Source organism: Nerophis ophidion, linkage group LG13 (genome assembly GCF_033978795.1).
Source record: "Nerophis ophidion isolate RoL-2023_Sa linkage group LG13, RoL_Noph_v1.0, whole genome shotgun sequence".
Lineage (NCBI taxonomy): Eukaryota > Metazoa > Chordata > Actinopteri > Syngnathiformes > Syngnathidae > Nerophis > Nerophis ophidion.
In genome coordinates, this window is record NC_084623.1 from 61,231,996 (window position 1) to 61,253,042 (window position 21,047).

The 21,047-nt window shown below is 41.6% G+C and overlaps 1 protein-coding gene and 1 pseudogene across 9 annotated transcripts in view; one reads left to right on the top strand and one right to left on the bottom strand.

Annotated features, from left to right (window-relative positions):
* Positions 1-21,047, top strand: part of LOC133564833 (pleckstrin homology-like domain family B member 1) — a 689,899-nt pseudogene that overhangs the window by 503,446 nt on the left and 165,406 nt on the right.
* phldb1b (pleckstrin homology-like domain, family B, member 1b) overlaps positions 1-21,047 on the bottom strand; it is a 90,816-nt gene that overhangs the window by 31,517 nt on the left and 38,252 nt on the right. For 6 of the 9 annotated variants that reach the window (XR_009809354.1, XM_061919343.1, XM_061919345.1 and 3 more), the window contains 6 exons: positions 19,530-20,845; positions 7,392-7,679; positions 4,573-4,689; positions 3,422-3,559; positions 2,353-2,481; positions 1-86 (listed from right to left, as the gene is read on the bottom strand). The exon at positions 1-86 is cut by the window's left edge and continues 58 nt beyond it. Coding sequence is in view for 8 of the 9 variants with exons in the window: in XM_061919343.1 (XP_061775327.1) it covers positions 1-86; positions 2,353-2,481; positions 3,422-3,559; positions 4,573-4,689; positions 7,392-7,679; positions 19,530-20,845 (2,074 nt within the window). In the remaining variant the exon portion in view is untranslated. The remainder of the gene's footprint in view (positions 87-2,352; positions 2,482-3,421; positions 3,560-4,572; positions 4,690-7,391; positions 7,680-19,529; positions 20,846-21,047) is intronic. The other 3 variants (XM_061919346.1, XM_061919344.1, XM_061919350.1) reach the window with 3 other exon arrangements.

The following is a 21,047-nucleotide window of genomic DNA, read 5'->3' on the forward strand; positions in this document are numbered from 1 at the left end:
TCCTCTTCAAGGCCACTTTCTCTTTCCAGCTGCTGGAACTCCAAATCCTCAAACTTCTTACTTCCTGCTTCCACCGCCTCTCCCTTCTAACACAGCATCAATATCATCATCATCATCATCATCATCATCACAATAACCATCGCCATGGTCATCATCATCATCATCATCATCATCATCATCATCATAAAGCAACATATGTGCGGTGATAATTGTATTATTATTATTTGTATCGTGACTAGTCAAACATCTGACAAAGTACTACAAAAAGTACACATTTCCAACGTCAAGTGTTGCCACTTAGTGAGGAGCAATCTAAAGGTTAGGAGTGAGAAGATGGAATAGATCTTTGTGTTTATAATGAGAAGCATCTTCACCACAAGCTGATGTTTGTCATTCAATTACTACTACATGTCATACAATTACTACTACATGTCATACAATTACTACTACATGTCATACAATTACTACTACATGTCATACAATTACTACTACATGTCATACAATTACTACTACATGCCATACAATTACTACTACATGTCATACAATTACTACTACATGTCATACAATTACTACTACATGTCATACAATTACTACTACATGTCATACAATTACTACTACATGTCATACAATTACTACTACATGTCATACAATTACTATTACATGTCATACAATTACTACTACGTGTCTTACAATTACTACTACATGTCATACAATTACTACTACATGTCATACAATTACTACTACATGTCATACAATTACTACTACATGTCATACAATTACTACATATGTTTCATTCAAAATATTAATGCAATGATTGTTGTACATACGTTGGAATGGATGAAGTAGACAATTAAAGTCCTACTGAAAGCCACTACTAGCCACCACACAGTCTGATAGTTTATATATCAATGATGAAATATTAACATTGCAACACATGACAAATACGGCCAGTTTAGTTTACTAAATTACAATTTTAAATTTCCCGCGGAGTTTCTTGTTGAAAACGTCACGGAACGATGACGCGTATTTGTGACGTGTCGGGTTGTAGCGGACATATTAGCCCAGCACCACTTACGGCTAAAAGTCATCTCTTTTCATGGCATAATTACACAGTAATTTGGACATCTGTGTTGCTGAATCTTTAGCAATTTGTCCAATTAATAATGGAGACGTCAAAGAAGAATGCTGTTGGTGGAAAGAGGTGGATTGTAGCTGTCTTTAGCACTGAGACACAGCCGGTGTTTCTTTCTTTGTTGTGAAGCTTTAACACAGAGCGGTCAAGCGAACATGTTTCTCTTCGTCAACCAGGAAGTTTTTGGATGGGAAAATTGTGATATTAAGTCAGCTCTTACCGGAGACTTCAGTGGAATATGCGACTTCCTCCTGCAGCTCAAAAAGGCAGCTGTGATTTTGGCTCCTCCATTGTCTTCTCTGAGAGACACTGGCGTTCACCGCAGCCATCCGACTTTCAGGTATGACTTTACAATCTCACTAAAACACTATTAAAAAAATAAGCAGATAAGGGATCTTCCAGAATTATCCTAGTAAATGTGTCTAATTACATCTGAAACGCCGCCTGCCGCCGCCTTTTCTTTTTTTTTCTTTTTTCTAGTACTTCCCTCTAAACGTGCTCATCCACGAATCTTTCATCCTCGCTCAAATTAATGGGGAAATCATCGCTTTCTCGGTCCGAATAGCTCTAGCTGCTGCTGGCTATGTTTGTAAACAATGTTCAGATGTGAGGAGCTCCACAACCCGTGATGTCACACGCACATTGTCTGCTACTTCCGCTACAGGCAAGGCTTTTTTATTAGCCACCAAAAGTTGCAAACTTTTGATGTTCTCTACTAAATCCTTTCAGCAAAAATATGGCAATATGGCGAAATGATGAAGTATGACACATAGAATGGAGCTGCTGTCCCCCTTTAAATAAGAACATCTCTTTTCAGTAGGCCTTTAAGTCTATAAGATTCACCATCTACAACTCCATTGCTTTGATTTACAAGTAGATGAGATACATGAGATAAGATAAGATAAGATAAGGTGAGAGGAGATAAGGTGAGAGAAGATACGATGAGATAAGGTGAGATAAGATAAGAGAAGATACGATGAGATAAGATAAGATGAGATGAGATAAGAGAAAATACGATGAGATAAGATAAGATAAGATAAGATGAGATAAGAGAAGATACGATGAGATAAGGTGAGATAAGATAAGAAGGTGAGAGGAGATAAGATAAGATAAGGTGAGATAAGATAAGAGAAGATACGATGAGATAAGGTGAGACAAGATAAGGTGAGATGAGATAAGGTGAGATGAGATAAGATAAGGTGAGATGAGATAAGACCCACCCTCTGCAACTCTTCCTGCAAGTGTTGGTGCAGAGACTGAGGACTATCATGCAGCTTCCTCTTCAGCTCACTCACACTCTCTTGTAGTCTCTGCAGGGAACCACGCTCTTCCTCCACTTTACATCTCTCCTAGTAGTCACTCAGATACTTAGTATTACTTTCTTACATAAACATCTAGCAGTCACATACTTAGTATTACTTTTTACATAAACATGTAGCAGTCACATACTTAGTATTACTTTCTTACATAAACATCTAGTAGTCATATCATTATTATTTTCTTACATAAACATGTAGAATGTATTATTTGTACTGTCTTACATAAACATGTAGTAGTCATATAAAAGTGTGTTATTATTAGTTTCTTACATAAACATGTCATAGTCATATCATTATTACTTTCTTACATAAACATGTAGTAGTCATATAAAAGTGTATTATTTGTTTCTTACATAAACATGTAGTTGTCATATCCTTATTATTACTTTCCTACATAAACATGTAGAATGTATTATTATTACTTTCTTACATAAACATATAGTAGTCATATAAAAGTGTGTTATTATTAATTTCTTACATAAACATGTAGTCATATCCTTATTACTTTCTTACATAAACATGTAGTCATATCCTTATTATTACTTTCTTACATAAACATGTAGTATGTATTATTATTAGTTTCTTACATAAACATGTAGTAGTCATATATGTATTATTATTAGTTTCTTACATAAACATCTAGTATGTATTATTACTTTCTTACATAAACATCTAGTATGTATTATTATTAGTTTCTTACATAAACATGTAGTAGTCATATATGTATTATTATTAGTTTCTTACATAAACATCTAGTATGTATTATTACTTTCTTACATAAACATCTAGTATGTATTATTATTACTTTCTTACATAAACAGGTAGTAGTCATATAAAAGTGTGTTATTATTAGTTTGTAACATAAACAGGTAGTAGTCATATAAAAGTATGTTATTATTAGTTTCTAACATAAACAGGTAGTAGTCATACGAAAGTGTATTATTATTAGTTTCTTACATAAAGGGTGTACCTGGTCTCTCTCGTGCTGGATGGCACCCTCCAGCTGCAGGAGTTTGTGCTGAAGTTGATTGATGATGTCTGACTCCGCCTCTATTTGCTCCACCTCTGCCTGCCTCTCTCCCTGCAGCAGAGCACGCTCCATCTCAGCCTGGCCAAGGGCAAAGGTCACATGCACACTTGATTAGCACACACACACACGCACACACACACGCACACACACACACACACACACACACACACACACACACACTACACGACGTGCTGCAATCCTCATAGTCTGCACATGAAATGAGTTGAAGAAGGTCAAAGTGCAGGATGGATGGCAATAAGAGAAATGACTTGAAATAGGTCAAAGGGCAAACACAGTGGACTAGAAGTTATATTTCATGTTGGCTGTCACAATACTTAGTACACACTAATAGTACACACTATTATATCCTTTGTACCAGAGGTGTGGACTGGAGTCACATGACTTGGACTGGAGTCATGAATTTGATGACTTTAGACTGGACTTGACAAAACGTCGAGACTTGCAACTGGACTTAGACTTTAACATCAATGACTTGTGACTTCAGCCTTTTGACTTGACAACCCTTGCTACTTTCCCCAAAACCCAAAGATTAAAAAGTTATTCAGGAGCGCTCCGTATCTTTCATTTTGTGTGTGTGTGTGTGTGTGTGTGTGTGCTCTCAGTAGCCAATCAAATTAGACATACGTTGTTTTCATCCCACAGCATTCATCCAATCAAATTGCAGGACAACCAACGAAGAAGAATTGTCAAACAACGCAGCAATTGGAAAAAATGATGCCAAAGTTGGTTTCGTTCAGGTACAAAAACTAGGACTTAGTCAACATAGTCATCCTTGTCACCGGCGTCCCACTGGGTGTGAGTTGTCCTTGCCCTTATGTGGGTTCTTCCGAGGATGTCGTAGCGGTTTGTGCAGTCCTTTGAGACATTTGTCATTTAGGGCTGTATAAATAAACATTGATTGATTGATGATAGTTATACCTTGTCCATGCTGTACCATTTGGATCTATGTAGACCTATGTATTTTGAAGTGGTGTGGAAAAACTGTACACTGACTACTCTATAAAGTGAATCAATATGGATATTAGTTAGTACATGGAGTATTGTGGAGTACTGTAGTGACTATTAACTACCTCCTGCTTGGACTCCTGAAGTTGTTGATCCAGTTCCATCAGCTGGCTTTGGACTTCATCGATCCGGGACAAGACTCGGACTCGCTCCTCCTCCAGGTGAAGGAGTCCATCTTCATCCTGCAGGGGATGGGTATTCAAACACTCTGTCACACTTTGTAAAGTACTCCTAAAGAAGTATTATCTGTGACTGTAAAGAAGTATTATCTGTGACTGTAAAGAAGTATTATCTGTGACTGTAAAGAAGTATTATCTGTGACTGTAAAGACGTATTATCTGTGACTGTAAAGAAGTATTATCTGTGACTGTAAAGAAGTATTATCTGTGACTGTAAAGAAGTATTATCTGTGACTGTAAAGAAGTATTATCTGTGACTGTAAAGAAGTATTATCTGTGACTGTAAAGAAGTATTATCTGTGACTGTAAAGAAGTATTATCTGTGACTGTAAAGAAGTATTATCTGTGACTGTAAAGAAGTATTATCTGTGACTGTAAAGACGTATTATCTGTGACTGTAAAGAAGTATTATCTGTGACTGTAAAGAAGTATTATCTGTGACTGTAAAGAAGTATTATCTGTGACTGTAAAGAAGTATTATCTGTGACTGTAAAGAAGTAGTAACTGTGACTGTAAAGAAGTAGTAACTGTGACTGTAAAGACGTATGAGTGTAAAAAAGTATGGCTGTAAAGAAGTACAGTATAAGTATAAAGAATTATCTGTAAAAAACAAAAAAAGTACAAACCCTGTTTCCATATGAGTTAACAGAATACAATGATTTGCAAATCCTTTTCAAGCCATATTCAGTTAAATATGCTACAAAGACAACATATTTGATGTTCAAACTCATAAACATTTTTTTTTTTTGCAAATAATCATTAACTTATAATTTCAAGGCTGCAACACGTGCCAAAGTAGTTGGGAAAGGACATGTTCACCACTGTGTTACATCACCTTTTCTGTTAACAACACTCAATAAACCTTTGGGAACTAATTGTTGAAGCTTTGAAAGTGGAATTCTTTTCCCATTCTTGTTTTATGTAGAGCTTCAGTCCTTCAACAGTCCGGGGTCTCCGCTGTCCTATTTTACACTTCATAATGCGCCACACATTTTCCATGGGAGACAGGTCTGGACTGCAGGCGGGCCAGGAAAGTACCCGCACTCTTTTACTACGAAACCACGCTGTTGTAACACGTGCTGAATGTGTCTTGGCATTGTCTTGCTGAAATAAGCAGGGGCGTCCATGAAAAAGACGGCGCTTAGATGGCAGCATATGTTGTTCCAAAAGCTGTATGTACCTTTCAGCATTAATGTTGCCTTCACAGATGTGTAAGTTACCCATGCCTTGGGCACTAATGCACCCCCATACCATCACACATGCTGGCTTTTCCACTTTGCGTGGATAACAGTCTGGACGGTTCGCTTCCCCTTCGGTCTGGATGACACGATGTCGAATATTTCCGAAAACAATTTGAAATGTGGACTCGTCAGACCACAGAACACTTTTCCACTTTGCATCAGTCCATTTTAGATGAGCTCAAGCCCAGAGAAGCCGGCGGCGTTTCTGGATGTTGTTGATAAATGGCTTTGGCTTTGCATAGTAGAGCTTTAACTTGCACTTAAAGATGTAGCGACCAACTGTATTTGGTGACAGTGGTTTTCTGAAGTGTTCTGAGCCCATGTGGTGATATCCTTTAGAGATTGATGTGGTTTTTTGATACAGTGCCGTCTGAGGGATGGAAGGTCACGGTCATTCAATGTTGGTTTCCGGCCATGCCGCTTACGTGGAGTGATTTCTCCAGATTCTCTGAACCTTTGATGATATTATGGAGCGTAGATGTTGAAAATCCCTCAATTTCTTGCAATGTCACTTTGAGAAAGGTTGTTCTTAAACTGTTTGACTATTTGCTCACACAGTTGTGGACAAAGGGGTGTACCTCGCCCCATCCTTTCTTGTGAAAGACTGGGAAGCTGTTTTTATAGCCAATCATGGCACCCACCTGTTCCCAATTAGCCTGCACACCTGTGGGATGTTCCAAATAAGTGTTTGATGAGCATTCCTCAACTTTATCAGTATTTATTGCCACCTTTCCCAACTTCTTTGTCACGTGTTGCTGGCATCAAATTCTAAAGTTAATGATTATTTGCAAAAAAAGTTTATGAGTTTGAACATGAAATATGTTGTCTTTGTAGCATATTCAACTGAATATGGCTTGAAAAGGATTTGCAAATCATTGTATTCTGTTTATATTTACATCTAACACCATTTCCCAACTCATATGGAAACAGGGTTTGTGTAAGTGTAAAAAAGTATTATCTGTGAAAAATGTGTAAATAATAATAATCAGTAAAGAAGTTTTGAGTGTAAAGTAGTGTGTGAAGCAGTAGAGTGTAAAGAAGTAGTATGTGTGAGGCAGTAGAGTGTAAAGAAGTAGTATGTGTGAAGCAGTAGAGTGTAAAGAAGTAGTATGTGTGAAGCAGTAGAGTGTAAAGAAGTAGTATGTGTGAGGCAGTAGAGTGTAAAGAAGTAGTATGTGTGAAGCAGTAGAGTGTAAAGAAGTAGTATGTGTGAAGCAGTAGAGTGTAAAGAAGTAGTATGTGTGAAGCAGTAGAGTGTAAAGAAGTAGTATGTGTGAAGCAGTAGAGTGTAAAGAAGTAGTATGTGTGAAGCAGTAGAGTGTAAAGAAGTAGTATGTGTGAAGCAGTAGAGTGTAAAGAAGTAGTATGTGTGAAGCAGTAGAGTGTAAAGAAGTAGTATGTGTGAAGCAGTAGAGTGTAAAGAAGTAGTATGTGTGAAGCAGTAGAGTGTAAAGATGTCCTCACTTCCTGATGAGTGCTCTCTGTACTGCTCCACTCCTCCTTCAGGTTGTCCTCCTCACTCTGTCTGTGTGCCAGACGCTGAGAAGATGTTCCTCCCAGGACACCATCAGTGGAGGTGGTGTGTGCCAGACGCTGAGAAGATGTTCCTCCCAGGACACCATCAGTGGAGGTGGTGTGCAGTGATCCTTCTAAGAAGCCACCAGGGAAAGCTGCCCTGGTGTGACCCAGTGGATCCTCTCCTTGGTTGTATTGGGCACACATGTTGAGGATGCTCTCCAGCCGTTGTCTCTCCTGTCATCAAACAACATCACATCATACATCTACACACTTATGATGCACACCTGGATCTACTCTATTTGTGGCGGCACACCATCAATATATTATTTTTTTCAAAGCCTTGTAGAACCAAGCGGAGTTGAGGAAATAAGTGCTGTATATCACACACACACACACATATATTGTATGTGTGTGCGTATATATATATATATATATATATATATATATATATATATATATATATATATATATATATATATATATATATATATATATAAATAAAACGCAAGACATCACATGGACAAAGATAAGACCTTCTGTGGTCAGATGAAACAAAAAGTGAGCTGTTTGGCCACAATAGCCAGCAATATGTTTGGAGGAGAAAAGGTGAGGCCTTTAATCCCAGGAACACCAAGCCTACCATCAAGCATGGTGGTGGTAGTATTATGCTCTGGGCCTGTTTTGCTGCCAATGGAACTGCTGCTTTAAATGGGAAAATAACAAAGGAGATTAGCTCCAAATTGTTCAGGACAAGCTAAAATCATCAGGGGGGAGATTGGGTCTTGGGCCCAGTTGGGTGTTCCAACAGGACAATGACCACAAAAATGGTCAAGGAAAGGCTAAATCAGGCTACAATGAAGGTTTTAGAATGGCCTTCGCAAAGTTCTGACTTAAAGGTGTGGACAATGCTGAAGAAACAAGTCCATGTCACACATTTAACTGAACTGCAGCAATTTTGTGTTTAAAAATGTGCACAGAAGCTTGTGGATGACTACCAAAAGTGTCTTATTGCAGGTAAACTTGCCAAGGGACATGGAAGCAAATGTTACATTGCTGTATGTATACTTTTGACCCAGCTCACATTTTCAGTAGAGCCATAATAAATTCCTAAAAGAAACAAACTTGATGAATGTTTTTTGTGAGCAACAAGTATGTGCTCCAATCACTACATCACAAAAGAATAAGAAATGATTGTAAAGTCAAGACAGCCATGACATGATGTTCTTTACAAGTGTACCTACACTTTTGACCACCACTGTGTGTGTGGAACTGCTGGCGACCAACCCCAGGATGCAGAGATGGCAGGGAAACATGACTTTAATGTCAAAAAACAAGTAGTGGACATGCAGGGGGACCAGGAACCAGGAAATAGGATCCAATCATGGAGCCCTGACTGGAGGGTGAGGCGGGCATAAATAGCAGCCTGATTGGCTACTGCATGCAGGTGTGCCAGCCTGCCAATCAGGGACAGGTGAGGGAAAGTGGCGCTCAGGGAGACATGCAGGAAGTAGAAGCAAAATAAAGGCAAAGTGTCAGTAGCAAGGCTGACAGTACCAAGCAGAGAGCAAAGACATACTACACACTTCAATATTTCCTTTCAAAACTCAAATAAAAATACATATTTGGGAATGAAAAGATCAGATCAAAAAATGATTAGCAACACTTCTGTGATTCAAAGATGATTGCACAGTTAATATATCAAAATAATGATTGCAAAAATAATAAATATCATTGCACATGTATCAATATCAATCCATATGTGGTCGGGTTTAGGGGGCAGCAGCCTCAGCAGAGAAGCCAGGACTTCCACCTCCCCTCTCCCTTGGTCCAGCTGTAATATCCCAAAACCTTGGTCCAATTGTCAACTACCAAGACCATGGTCCAGCTGTCACCTCCCCAGCTCCTTGATCCAGCTGGGGATCCTAAGGCCTTCCCAGGTCAGCAGGGACACAGTCTCCCCTACATTTCTTGGGTCTCCCCTGTGGTCTCTTACTGTAATGTAAATGTTATGTTACCACTGCACCTTCACTGTAATGTAAATGTTGTCATGTATGTCTACATGTATGTATGTATACATGTATGTATGTATGTATGTGTACATGTATGTATGTGTACATGTATGTATGTATGTATGTATGTGTACATGTATGTATGTATGTATACATGTATGTATGTATGTATGTGTACATGTATGTATGTATACATGTATGTGTACATGTATGTATGTGTACATGTATGTATGTATGTGTACATGTATGTATGTATGTATGTATGTCTACATGTATGTATGTATGCATGTATACATGTATGTATGTATGTATGTGTACATGTATGTATGTATGTATGTATGTATGTATGTATGTATGTATGTATGTATGTGTACATGTATGTATGTATGTATGTATGTATGTATGTGTGTACATGTATGTATGTATGTATGTATGTGTACATGTATGTATGTATGTATGTATGCATGTATGTATGTGTATATGTATGTATGTGTACATGTATGTATGTATGTATGTATGTATGTATGTATGTGTACATGTATGTATGTATGTGTACATGTATGTATGTATGTATGTGTACATGTATGTATGTGTACATGTATGTAGGTATGTGTACATGTATGTATGTATGTATGTGTACATGTATGTATGTGTACATGTATGTATGTACGTATGTGTACATGTATGTATGTATGTGTACATGTATGTATGTATGTATGTATGTATGTATGTGAGTCGAGGTGGTAGTTAATGGTGGTGCAGTGAGGAAAGAAGAAGCAGTTGAAGGTAAACAGAGTTGTGTGGGTGGAGAAGGAGAAGCAGACATGTTGTAAAGAATGTTCCTCCCACTCAACATCTGCTTCACACTGATTAGACTCTCTCACGCTTTCTTGCTTTCTTCATCCCAGATAAAACCTTCTTATCACCTCCTTCAAATGCAACTATTACATCCTGACTTACTCCCACCTGCTCCTGTCTCATGTCTTTACTACATGTCTCTTCTTTACATCTACACAAACATTTCTTCTTTACACACATCACCAACATGTACACAAACATCTCTTCTTTACACACATCACCAACATGTACACAAACATCTCTTCTTTACACACATCACCAACATGTACACAAACATCTCTTCTTTACACACATCACCAACATGTACACAAACATCTCTTCTTTACACACATCACCAACATGTACACAAACATCTCTTCTTTACACACATCACCAACATGTACACAAACATCTCTTCTTTACACACATCACCAACATGTACACAAACATCTCTTCTTTACACACATCACCAACATGTACACAAACATCTCTTCTTTAAACACATCACCAACATGTACACAAACATCTCTTCTTTACACACATCACCAACATGTACACAAACATCTCTTCTTTACACACATCACCAACATGTACACAAACATTTCTTCTTTACACACATCACCAACATGTACACAAACATCTCTTCTTTACACACATCACCAACATGTACACAAACATCTCTTCTTTACACACATCACCAACATGTACACAAACATCTCTTCTTTACACACATCACCAACATGTACACAAACATCTCTTCTTTACACACATCACCAACATGTACACAAACATCTCTTCTTTACACACATCACCAACATGTACACAAACATCTCTTCTTTACACACATCACCAACATGTACACAAACATCTCTTCTTTACACACATCACCAACATGTACACAAACATCTCTTCTTTAAACACATCACCAACATGTACACAAACATCTCTTCTTTACACACATCACCAACATGTACACAAACATCTCTTCTTTACACACATCACCAACATGTACACAAACATCTCTTCTTTACACACATCACCAACATGTACACAAACATCTCTTCTTTACACACATCACCAACATGTACACAAACATCTCTTCTTTAAACACATCACCAACATGTACACAAACATCTCTTCTTTACACACATCACCAACATGTACACAAACATCTCTTCTTTACACACATCACCAACATGTACACAAACATCTCTTCTTTACTCACATCACCAACATGTACACAAACATCTCTTCTTTACACACATCACCAACATGTACACAAACATCTCTTCTTTACACACATCACCAACATGTACACAAACATCTCTTCTTTACACACATCACCAACATGTACACAAACATCTCTTCTTTACACACATCACCAACATGTACACAAACATCTCTTTTTTACACACATCACCAACATGTACACAAACATCTCTTCTTTACACACATCACCAACATGTACACAAACATCTCTTCTTTACACACATCACCAACATGTACACAAACATCTCTTCTTTACACACATCACCAACATCACAATTTGACTTGATATTGAAAGCATGGTTAAAACACATGAATTTCAAAAGACGACTACTTTCAAGGTACCACTAACACTCAACTTGAAATATAATGTAAAACAACAACTGCACACCAATTAGTCACACATAAACAACAAGTAAGACAATAGTGACAACAATACAATGAAATAAAGATCAACAACAATTACATTTTCTTTTATTCCTCTTTTCACCTTTTACACATGCCATGCTTCTTATGTCAAATAACATACAATGACATGTAATAAGACAACATGTAATAACATACAATGATAATGCCGTATGATACTAAGGTCTACTAAAGATGATGCCGTATGATACTAAGGTCTACTAAAGATGATGCCGTATGATACTAAGGTCTACAAAAGATGATGGTGGATGATACTAAGGTCTACTAAAGATGATGGTGTATGATACTATGGTCTTACTAAAGATGATGGTGTATGATACTAAGGTCTACTAAAGATGATGGTGGATGATACTAAGGTCTACTAAAGATGATGGTGTATGATACTATGGTCTTACTAAAGATGATGGTGTATGATACTAAGGTCTAGTAAAGATGATGCCGTATGATACTAAGGTCTACAAAAGATGATGGTGGATGATACTAAGGTCTACTAAAGATGATGGTGTATTACACTAAGGTCTACTAAAGATGATGGTGGATGATACTAAGGTCTACTAAAGATGATGGTGTATGATACTAAGGTCTACTAAAGATGATGATGTATGATACTAAGGTCTACTAAAGATGATGGTGTATGATACTAAGGTCTACTAAAGATGATGGTGTATGATACTAAGGTCTACTAAAGATTATGGTGTATGATACTAAGGTCTACTAAAGATGATGGTGTATGATACTAAGGTTTACTAAAGATGATGGTGTATGATACTAAGGTCTACTAAAGATGATGGTGTATGATACTAAGGTCTACTAAAGATGATGGTGTATGATACTAAGGTTTACTAAAGATGATGGTGTATGATACTAAGGTCTACTAAAGATGATGGTGTATGATACTATGGTCTACTAAAGATGATGGTGTATGATACTAAGGTCTACTAAAGATGATGGTGTATGATAGTAAGGTCTACTAAAGATGATGGTGTATGATACCAAGGTCTACTAAAGATGATGGTGTATGATACTAAGGTATCACAAAGCCTTCCAGTATTGCTGCATGTATGGTCAATATATGAGTTGTTGATGAAAGACTGTACTTGCCAGGAAACCTTCCTCCTTCCCCTTCTTCATGTCCTCCTCCTCCTCCTCCTCCTCTTTCTTCTTCTTCTCCTCCAGACTTAAGATGTGCTCATACTTACATCAGCTTGCAAGTTCAACACTTTGCTGAATATTAAATATTTAAACCACTACTGGGTCTCCACTTCAACTCTCAGGGTGTTTTTTAGCCAGAGGAGACGTGTGTGCGTGTGCGTGTGTGTGTGTGTGTGTGTGTGTGTGTGAGTGTGTGTGTGTGTGAGAGACATTAAAATTCAACAAGAGGAGCACACAGTTGCTCTGCTGTTACACAAGACAAATAGCAGTATAAAGTATTCCCATAAAGCAGTAATTAATACTTCATGCTGCTTCAAGCTAAACACTTGCTGTATGCTACCAACCACCAGCTGCTCTTTAATAATCATAATCATAATAATAATAATACACTTGATGGATGCTAACCAAGTTATATGTTAATGTAACCAAGTTATTAATGTAACCTAGTTATATATTGACATAATATTCATGTAACAACACATGTTGTACATTCCTAATGTTGTCCTACACTAATAAGAATATTATTCATGTAACAACACAATGGTAAACAGTTCATCTAGTGGAGTTGACACTAGAATAAACAGGCAGACATCTAGTTGAGTTAACACTAGTGGAGTTAACACTAGTGGAGTTAACACTAGTGGAGTTAACACTAGTGGAGTTAACACTAGAATAAACAGGCAGACATCTAGTGGAGTTAACACTAGTGGAGTTAACACTAGTGGAGTTAACACTAGTGTAGTTAACACTAGAATAAACAGGCAGACATCTAGTGGAGTTAACACTAGTGGAGTTAACACTAGTGGAGTTAACACTAGTGGAGTTAACACTAGTGGAGTTAACACTAGTGGAGTTAACACTAGAATAAACAGGCAGACATCTAGTGGAGTTAACACTAGTGGAGTTAACACTAGTGGAGTTAACACTAGTGGAGTTAACACTAGTGGAGTTAACACTAGTGGAGTTAACACTAGAATAAACAGGCAGACATCTAGTGGAGTTAACACTAGTGGAGTTAACACTAGTGGAGTTAACACTAGTGGAGTTAACACTAGTGGAGTTAACACTAGTGGAGTTAACACTAGAATAAACAGGCAGACATCGCCCTCTAGTGGAGAGCTCAGCAAACAGTCATGAACATACTTGAGAGAATTATTGAGAGGGCTTTGAAAGTGAAATACTGCAGTATTTATCTATCCATCCATTTCCTACCGCTTGTCTCATTCAGGGTTGCAGGGGGTGCTGGAGCCTATCTCAGCTACCATCAGGTGGAAGGCGGGATACACGCTGGACAAATCACCACCTCATCACAAGAACAACACAGATGTACAACATTCACACACTAGGAACCATTGAGTGTTGACAATCAACCTATCAGGTGCATGTCTTTGGAGGTGGGAGGGGCCTATACCCAGGTGCATGTATTTGGATGTGGGAGGAGCCTATACCCAGGTGCATGTCTTTGGAGGTGGGAGGGGCCTATACCCAGGTGCATGTCTTTGGATGTGGGAGGAGCCTATACCCAGGTGCATGTCTTTGGAGGTGGGAGGAGCCTATACCCAGGTGCATGTCTTTGGATGTGGGAGGAGCCTATACCCAGATGCATGTCTTTGGAGGTGGGAACCCACGCAGTCACGGGGAGAACATGCAAACTCCACACAGAAATATCCTGAGCCCGGGATTGAACTCAGGACCTTAGTATTTTGAGGCACATGCACTAACCCCCGTTGCACCGAAAGTTAACTTAACAGCCTCATCCCTGCAGATATAGCCGCCCTAAACAGCCTTATCCCTGCAGATATAGCCGCCCTACACAGCCTCATCCCTGCAGATATAGCCGCCCTAACCAGCCTTATCCCTGCAGATATAGCCGCCCTACACAGCCTTATCCCTGCAGATATAGCCGCCCTACACAGCCTTATCCCTGCAGATATAGCCGCCCTACACAGCCTTATCCCTGCAGATATAGCCGCCCTACACAGCCTTATCCCTGCAGATATAGCCGCCCTAAACAGCCTCATCCCTGCAGATATAGCCGCCCTACACAGCCTCATCCCTGCAGATATAGCCGCCCTAACCAGCCTTATCCCTGCAGATATAGCCGCCCTACACAGCCTTATCCCTGCAGATATAGCCGCCCTACACAGCCTTATCCCTGCAGATATAGCCGCCCTACACAGCCTTATCCCTGCAGATATAGCCGCCCTAACCAGCCTTATCCCTGCAGATATAGCCGCCCTACACAGCCTTATCCCTGCAGATATAGCCGCCCTACACAGCCTTATCCCTGCAGATATAGCCGCCCTAACCAGCCTTATCCCTGCAGATATAGCCGCCCTACACAGCCTTATCCCTGCAGATATAGCCGCCCTAAACAGCCTCATCCCTGCAGATATAGCCGCCCTACACAGCCTTATCCCTGCAGATATAGCCGCCCTAACCAGCCTTATCCCTGCAGATATAGCCGCCCTACACAGCCTTATCCCTGCAGATATAGCCGCCCTAAACAGCCTCATCCCTGCAGATATAGCCGCCCTACACAGCCTTATCCCTGCAGATATAGCCGCCCTAAACAGCCTTATCCCTGCAGATATAGTCGCCCTACACAGCCTTATCCCTGCAGATATAGCCGCCCTAAACAACCTCATCCCTGCAGATATAGCCGCCCTAAACAGCCTCATCCCTGCAGATATAGCCGCCCTAAACAGCCTTATCCCTGCAGATATAGCCGCCCTAAACAACCTCATGCCTGCAGATATAGCCGCCCTAAACAACCTCATCCCTGCAGATATAGCCGCCCTATACAACATGTTCCTGTCACTGATGTGTAATGTTGGATTTACATTTATTGGTCCTGTCACTGTACTCACACTATGTACAAGGATACCATGTGATACCATGTGTGATGATACCATGTGCCTTGACACCATGTGTGATGATACCCTGTACAAGGATACCATGTGGGATGATACCATGTATGATGATACCATGTGCCTTGACACCATGTGTGATGATACTACGACTGGGCGAAATGGCCTTTTTTTAATATCACAATATTTTTATGCCATATCGCGATACACAATATATATATCAATATTTTGCCTTTGCCTTGAATGAACACTTGATGTATATAATGACAGCAGTATGAGGTGACAGTATGTGACGTATGAGGTGACAGTATGTGACGTGACAGTATGTGACGTGTGAGGTGACAGTATGTGACGTGTGAGGTGACAGTATGTGACGTATGAGGTGACAGTATGTGACGTATGAGGTGACAGTATGTGACGTATGAGGTAACAGTATGTGACGTATGAGGTGACAGTATGTGACGTGTGAGGTGACAGTATGTGACGTGTGAGGTGACAGTATGTGACGTGTGAGGTGACAGTATGTGACGTATGAGGTGACAGTATGTGACGTATGAGGTGACAGTATGTGACGTATGAGGTGACAGTATGTGACGTATGAGGTGACAGTATGTGACGTATGAGGTGACAGTATGTGACGTATGAGGTGACAGTATGTGACGTGTGAGGTGACAGTATGTGACGTATGAGGTGACAGTATGTGACGTATGAGGTGACAGTATGTGACGTATGAGGTGACAGTATGTGACGTATGAGGTGACAGTATGTGACGTATGAGGTGACAGTATGTGACGTATGAGGTGACAGTATGTGACGTATGAGGTGACAGTATGTGACGTGTGAGGTGACAGTATGTGACGTATGAGGTGACAGTATGTGACGTATGAGGTGACAGTATGTGACGTATGACGTATGAGGTGACAGTATGTGACGTATGAGGTGACAGTATGTGACGTGTGAGGTGACAGTATGTGACGTATGAGGTGACAGTATGTGACGTATGAGGTGACAGTATGTGACGTATGAGGTGACAGTATGACGTATGAGGTGACAGTATGTGACGTATGAGGTGACAGTATGTGACGTATGAGGTGACAGTATGTGACGTGTGAGGTGACAGTATGTGACGTATGAGGTGACAGTATGTGACGTATGAGGTGACAGTATGTGACGTATGAGGTGACAGTATGACGTATGAGGTGACAGTATGTGACGTATGAGGTGACAGTATGTGACATGTGAGGTGACAGTATGTGACGTGTGAGGTGACAGTATGTGACGTATGAGGTGACAGTATGTGACGTGTGAGGTGACAGTATGTGACGTATGAGGTGACAGTATGTGACGTGTGAGGTGACAGTATGTGACGTATGAGGTGACAGTATGTGACGTATGAGGTGACAGTATGACGTATGAGGTGACAGTATGTGACGTATGAGGTGACAGTATGTGACGTATGAGGTGACAGTATGTGACGTATGAGGTGACAGTATGTGACGTGTGAGGTGACAGTATGTGACGTGTGAAGTGACAGTATGTGACGTATGAGGTGACAGTATGTGAAGTGTGAGGTGACAGTATGTGACGTATGAGGAGACAGTATGACGTATGAGGTGACAGTATGTGACCGACACAACTGCTTGGTCAACACGTCAGTTACTGAGTGACCGACACAACTGCTTGGTCAACACGTCTAGTTACTGTTGTGTCGGTCACTCAGTAACTAGACGTGTTGACCAAGCAGTTGTGTCGGTCACTCAGTAACTAGACGTGTTGACAAAGCAGAGGTGTCGGTCACTCAGTAACTAGACGTGTTGACCAAGCAGTTGTGTCGGTCACTCAGTAACTAGACGTGTTGACCAAGCAGTTGTGTCCCTCACTCAGTAACTAGACGTGTTGACCAAGCAGTTGTGTCGGTCACTCAGTAACTAGACGTGTTGACCAAGCAGTTGTGTCCCTCACTCAGTAACTAGACGTGTTGACCAAGCAGTCGTGTCGGTCACTCAGTAACTAGACGTGTTGACAAAGCAGAGGTGTCGGTCACTCAGTAACTAGACGTGTTGACCAAGCAGTTGTGTCCCTCACTCAGTAACTAGACGTGTTGACCAAGCAGTTGTGTCGGTCACTCAGTAACTAGACGTGTTGACCAAGCAGTTGTGTCGGTCACTCAGTAACTAGACGTGTTGACCAAGCAGTTGTGTCCCTCACTCAGTAACTAGACGTGTTGACCAAGCAGTTGTGTCGGTCACTCAGTAACTAGACGTGTTGACCAAGCAGTTGTGTCCCTCACTCAGTAACTAGACGTGTTGACCAAGCAGTTGTGTCGGTCACTCAGTAACTAGACGTGTTGACCAAGCAGTTGTGTCGGTCACTCAGTAACTAGACGTGTTGACCAAGCAGTTGTGTCGGTCACTCAGTAACTAGACGTGTTGACCAAGCAGTTGTGTCGGTCACTCAGTAACTAGACGTGTTGACCAAGCAGTTGTGTCGGTCACTCAGTAACTAGACGTGTTGACCAAGCAGTTGTGTCGGTCACTCAGTAACTAGACGTGTTGACCAAGCAGTTGTGTCCCTCACTCAGTAACTAGACGTGTTGACCAAGCAGTTGTGTCCCTCACTCAGTAACTAGACGTGTTGACCAAGCAGTTGTGTCGGTCACTCAGTAACTAGACGTGTTGACCAAGCAGTTGTGTCCCTCACTCAGTAACTAGACGTGTTGACCAAGCAGTTGTGTCGGTCACTCAGTAACTAGACGTGTTGACCAAGCAGTTGTGTCGGTCACTCAGTAACTAGACGTGTTGACCAAGCAGTTGTGTCGGTCACTCAGTAACTAGATGTGTTGACCAAGCAGTTGTGTCGGTCACTCAGTAACTAGACGTGTTGACCAAGCAGTTGTGTCGGTCACTCAGTAACTAGACGTGTTGACCAAGCAGTTGTGTCCCTCACTCAGTAACTAGACGTGTTGACCAAGCAGTTGTGTCGGTCACTCAGTAACTAGACGTGTTGACCAAGCAGTTGTGTCGGTCACTCAGTAACTAGACGTGTTGACCAAGCAGTTGTGTCGGTCACTCAGTAACTAGACGTGTTGACCAAGCAGTTGTGTCGGTCACTCAGTAACTAGACGTGTTGACCAAGCAGTTGTGTTGGTCACTCAGTAACTAGACGTGTTGACCAAGCAGTTGTGTCGGTCACTCAGTAACTAGACGTGTTGACCAAGCAGTTGTGTCCCTCACTCAGTAACTAGACGTGTTGACCAAGCAGTTGTGTCGGTCACTCAGTAACTAGACGTGTTGACCAAGCAGTTGTGTCGGTCACTCAGTAACTAGACGTGTTGACCAAGCAGTTGTGTCGGTCACTCAGTAACTAGACGTGTTGACCAAGCAGTTGTGTCGGTCACTCAGTAACTAGACGTGTTGACCAAGCAGTTGTGTTGGTCACTCAGTAACTAGACGTGTTGACCAAGCAGTTGTGTCGGTCACTCAGTAACTAGACGTGTTGACAAAGCAGAGGTGTCCCTCACTCACCAGTCTCTCCATCTCCTGCTCTCGGAGTCGTTCTTCCCTCTGACGGCGGTGATAGTCCAGCAGCTGGTCCTGGTTGTCACTGATCTCTGAGATGCTGTTCTTCCTCTCCCTCACTGCTGAGATCTTCCTGGTGCACCTGGGACTGGCGATGGGGGAGGAGCCGGGAAGAGAACCCAGACTGTAGGCAGGTGACAAGGCGTGTCCAGAGGTGGCCTTTGGTGAGCCACCTTCCTTCATGGGAAAGGTGGGGGAGGGACTACGAGCCCGCATCCCTTTATTGCCAGTCAGATCCTCAGGCAAGGTTCCAAACTTAGGATGAAGCCGGAGACCCTCTGGGGTTGGCCTCCGCAGACTTGAGGGGCTCTCCGGGGCCTTCATGGTGGCAACTTGGCCGCCTCTTCGAGCGATGGAGGGACTTAGAGGTGGAAGTTCTCTCACGTAACCTCCTGCACCGTTTAGTTCTAGGTTCTTCCTGGCCATGCCGGGGCTGGCAGGAGATCCTTGGATGACATGGACAACAGGATCCAGAGGAGGCTGAAAGGCCAGATTAGGATGGAAAGGTTGCCTGGATGAACTGGAGCCATCAGTCGAGAGAGTCTGCCCTCTCAAAGGACTGGGAGGCCTTTCCTGAAGCACTGTGGTGATCTTGGTCCTAGAACTAGATGGCACGGGAAAAGGAGATGTTTGCAGCCTGGAAGTGAGGCCGCTTGGCACTAGAGTTCTGCTACTGAGACATTCTTGTGAAGACAGGTCTTGGCCTAATCCTCTGCGACTAGGCTTAGGGCTTAGACCGTCTCCTAAGACCCTCCTCTGCAGCCCAGGGCTCCCTTTAACACTTTCCCAGTTGGTGGTCCGGGGCTGGCTGGTGAAATGATAGCTGGAGGAACGTGCAGGCACTGGAGGTAGAGAGGACCCCTGGTCCTGGAGAGGCAAAGGGGACACCTGGTCCTGGAGAGGCAGAGGGGACACCTGGTCCTGGGGGTCTGCACCAGGAGTCGGGCTGCTGGCAGCTGAAGGGGAGGACAGCGGAGAAAAGGCTGGCGATGTATTTTCGTAGCTGGACCCCACGGACATGGCCCCTGGACTGGTGAGGGGGGACAGCAAATACCTAACCCCCCCATTGACCATGGGCCCTCCGGGGGGCCTTTTGTCCTCCGAGGAGCAAGACTGAGGCTCGTCCATAGCTAAGGAGTCCATGATGTCCTGGAGGTCCTTCTCAATAGAGCTGACGATGGCGCTGTGGTCCGACTCGGCTCGCTCGCCAAGGTCTTGGAGGGACTGTGCTGGACTGCTCCGGTGAGGCCCATTGAACATGTCTGAACACACAACAAGAACACAATCTTTTTACGTGCACAACAGTAACACAATATTAACGCAACCACAGTACATGCACAACAGTAACACAACAATTGTAGAGACAACAATCACATAACAATAGTACATGCACATTAATAACAAATGCACATGCACAACAACACAATAATAACACAACAGTTGTACAGACACAACAATCACAAA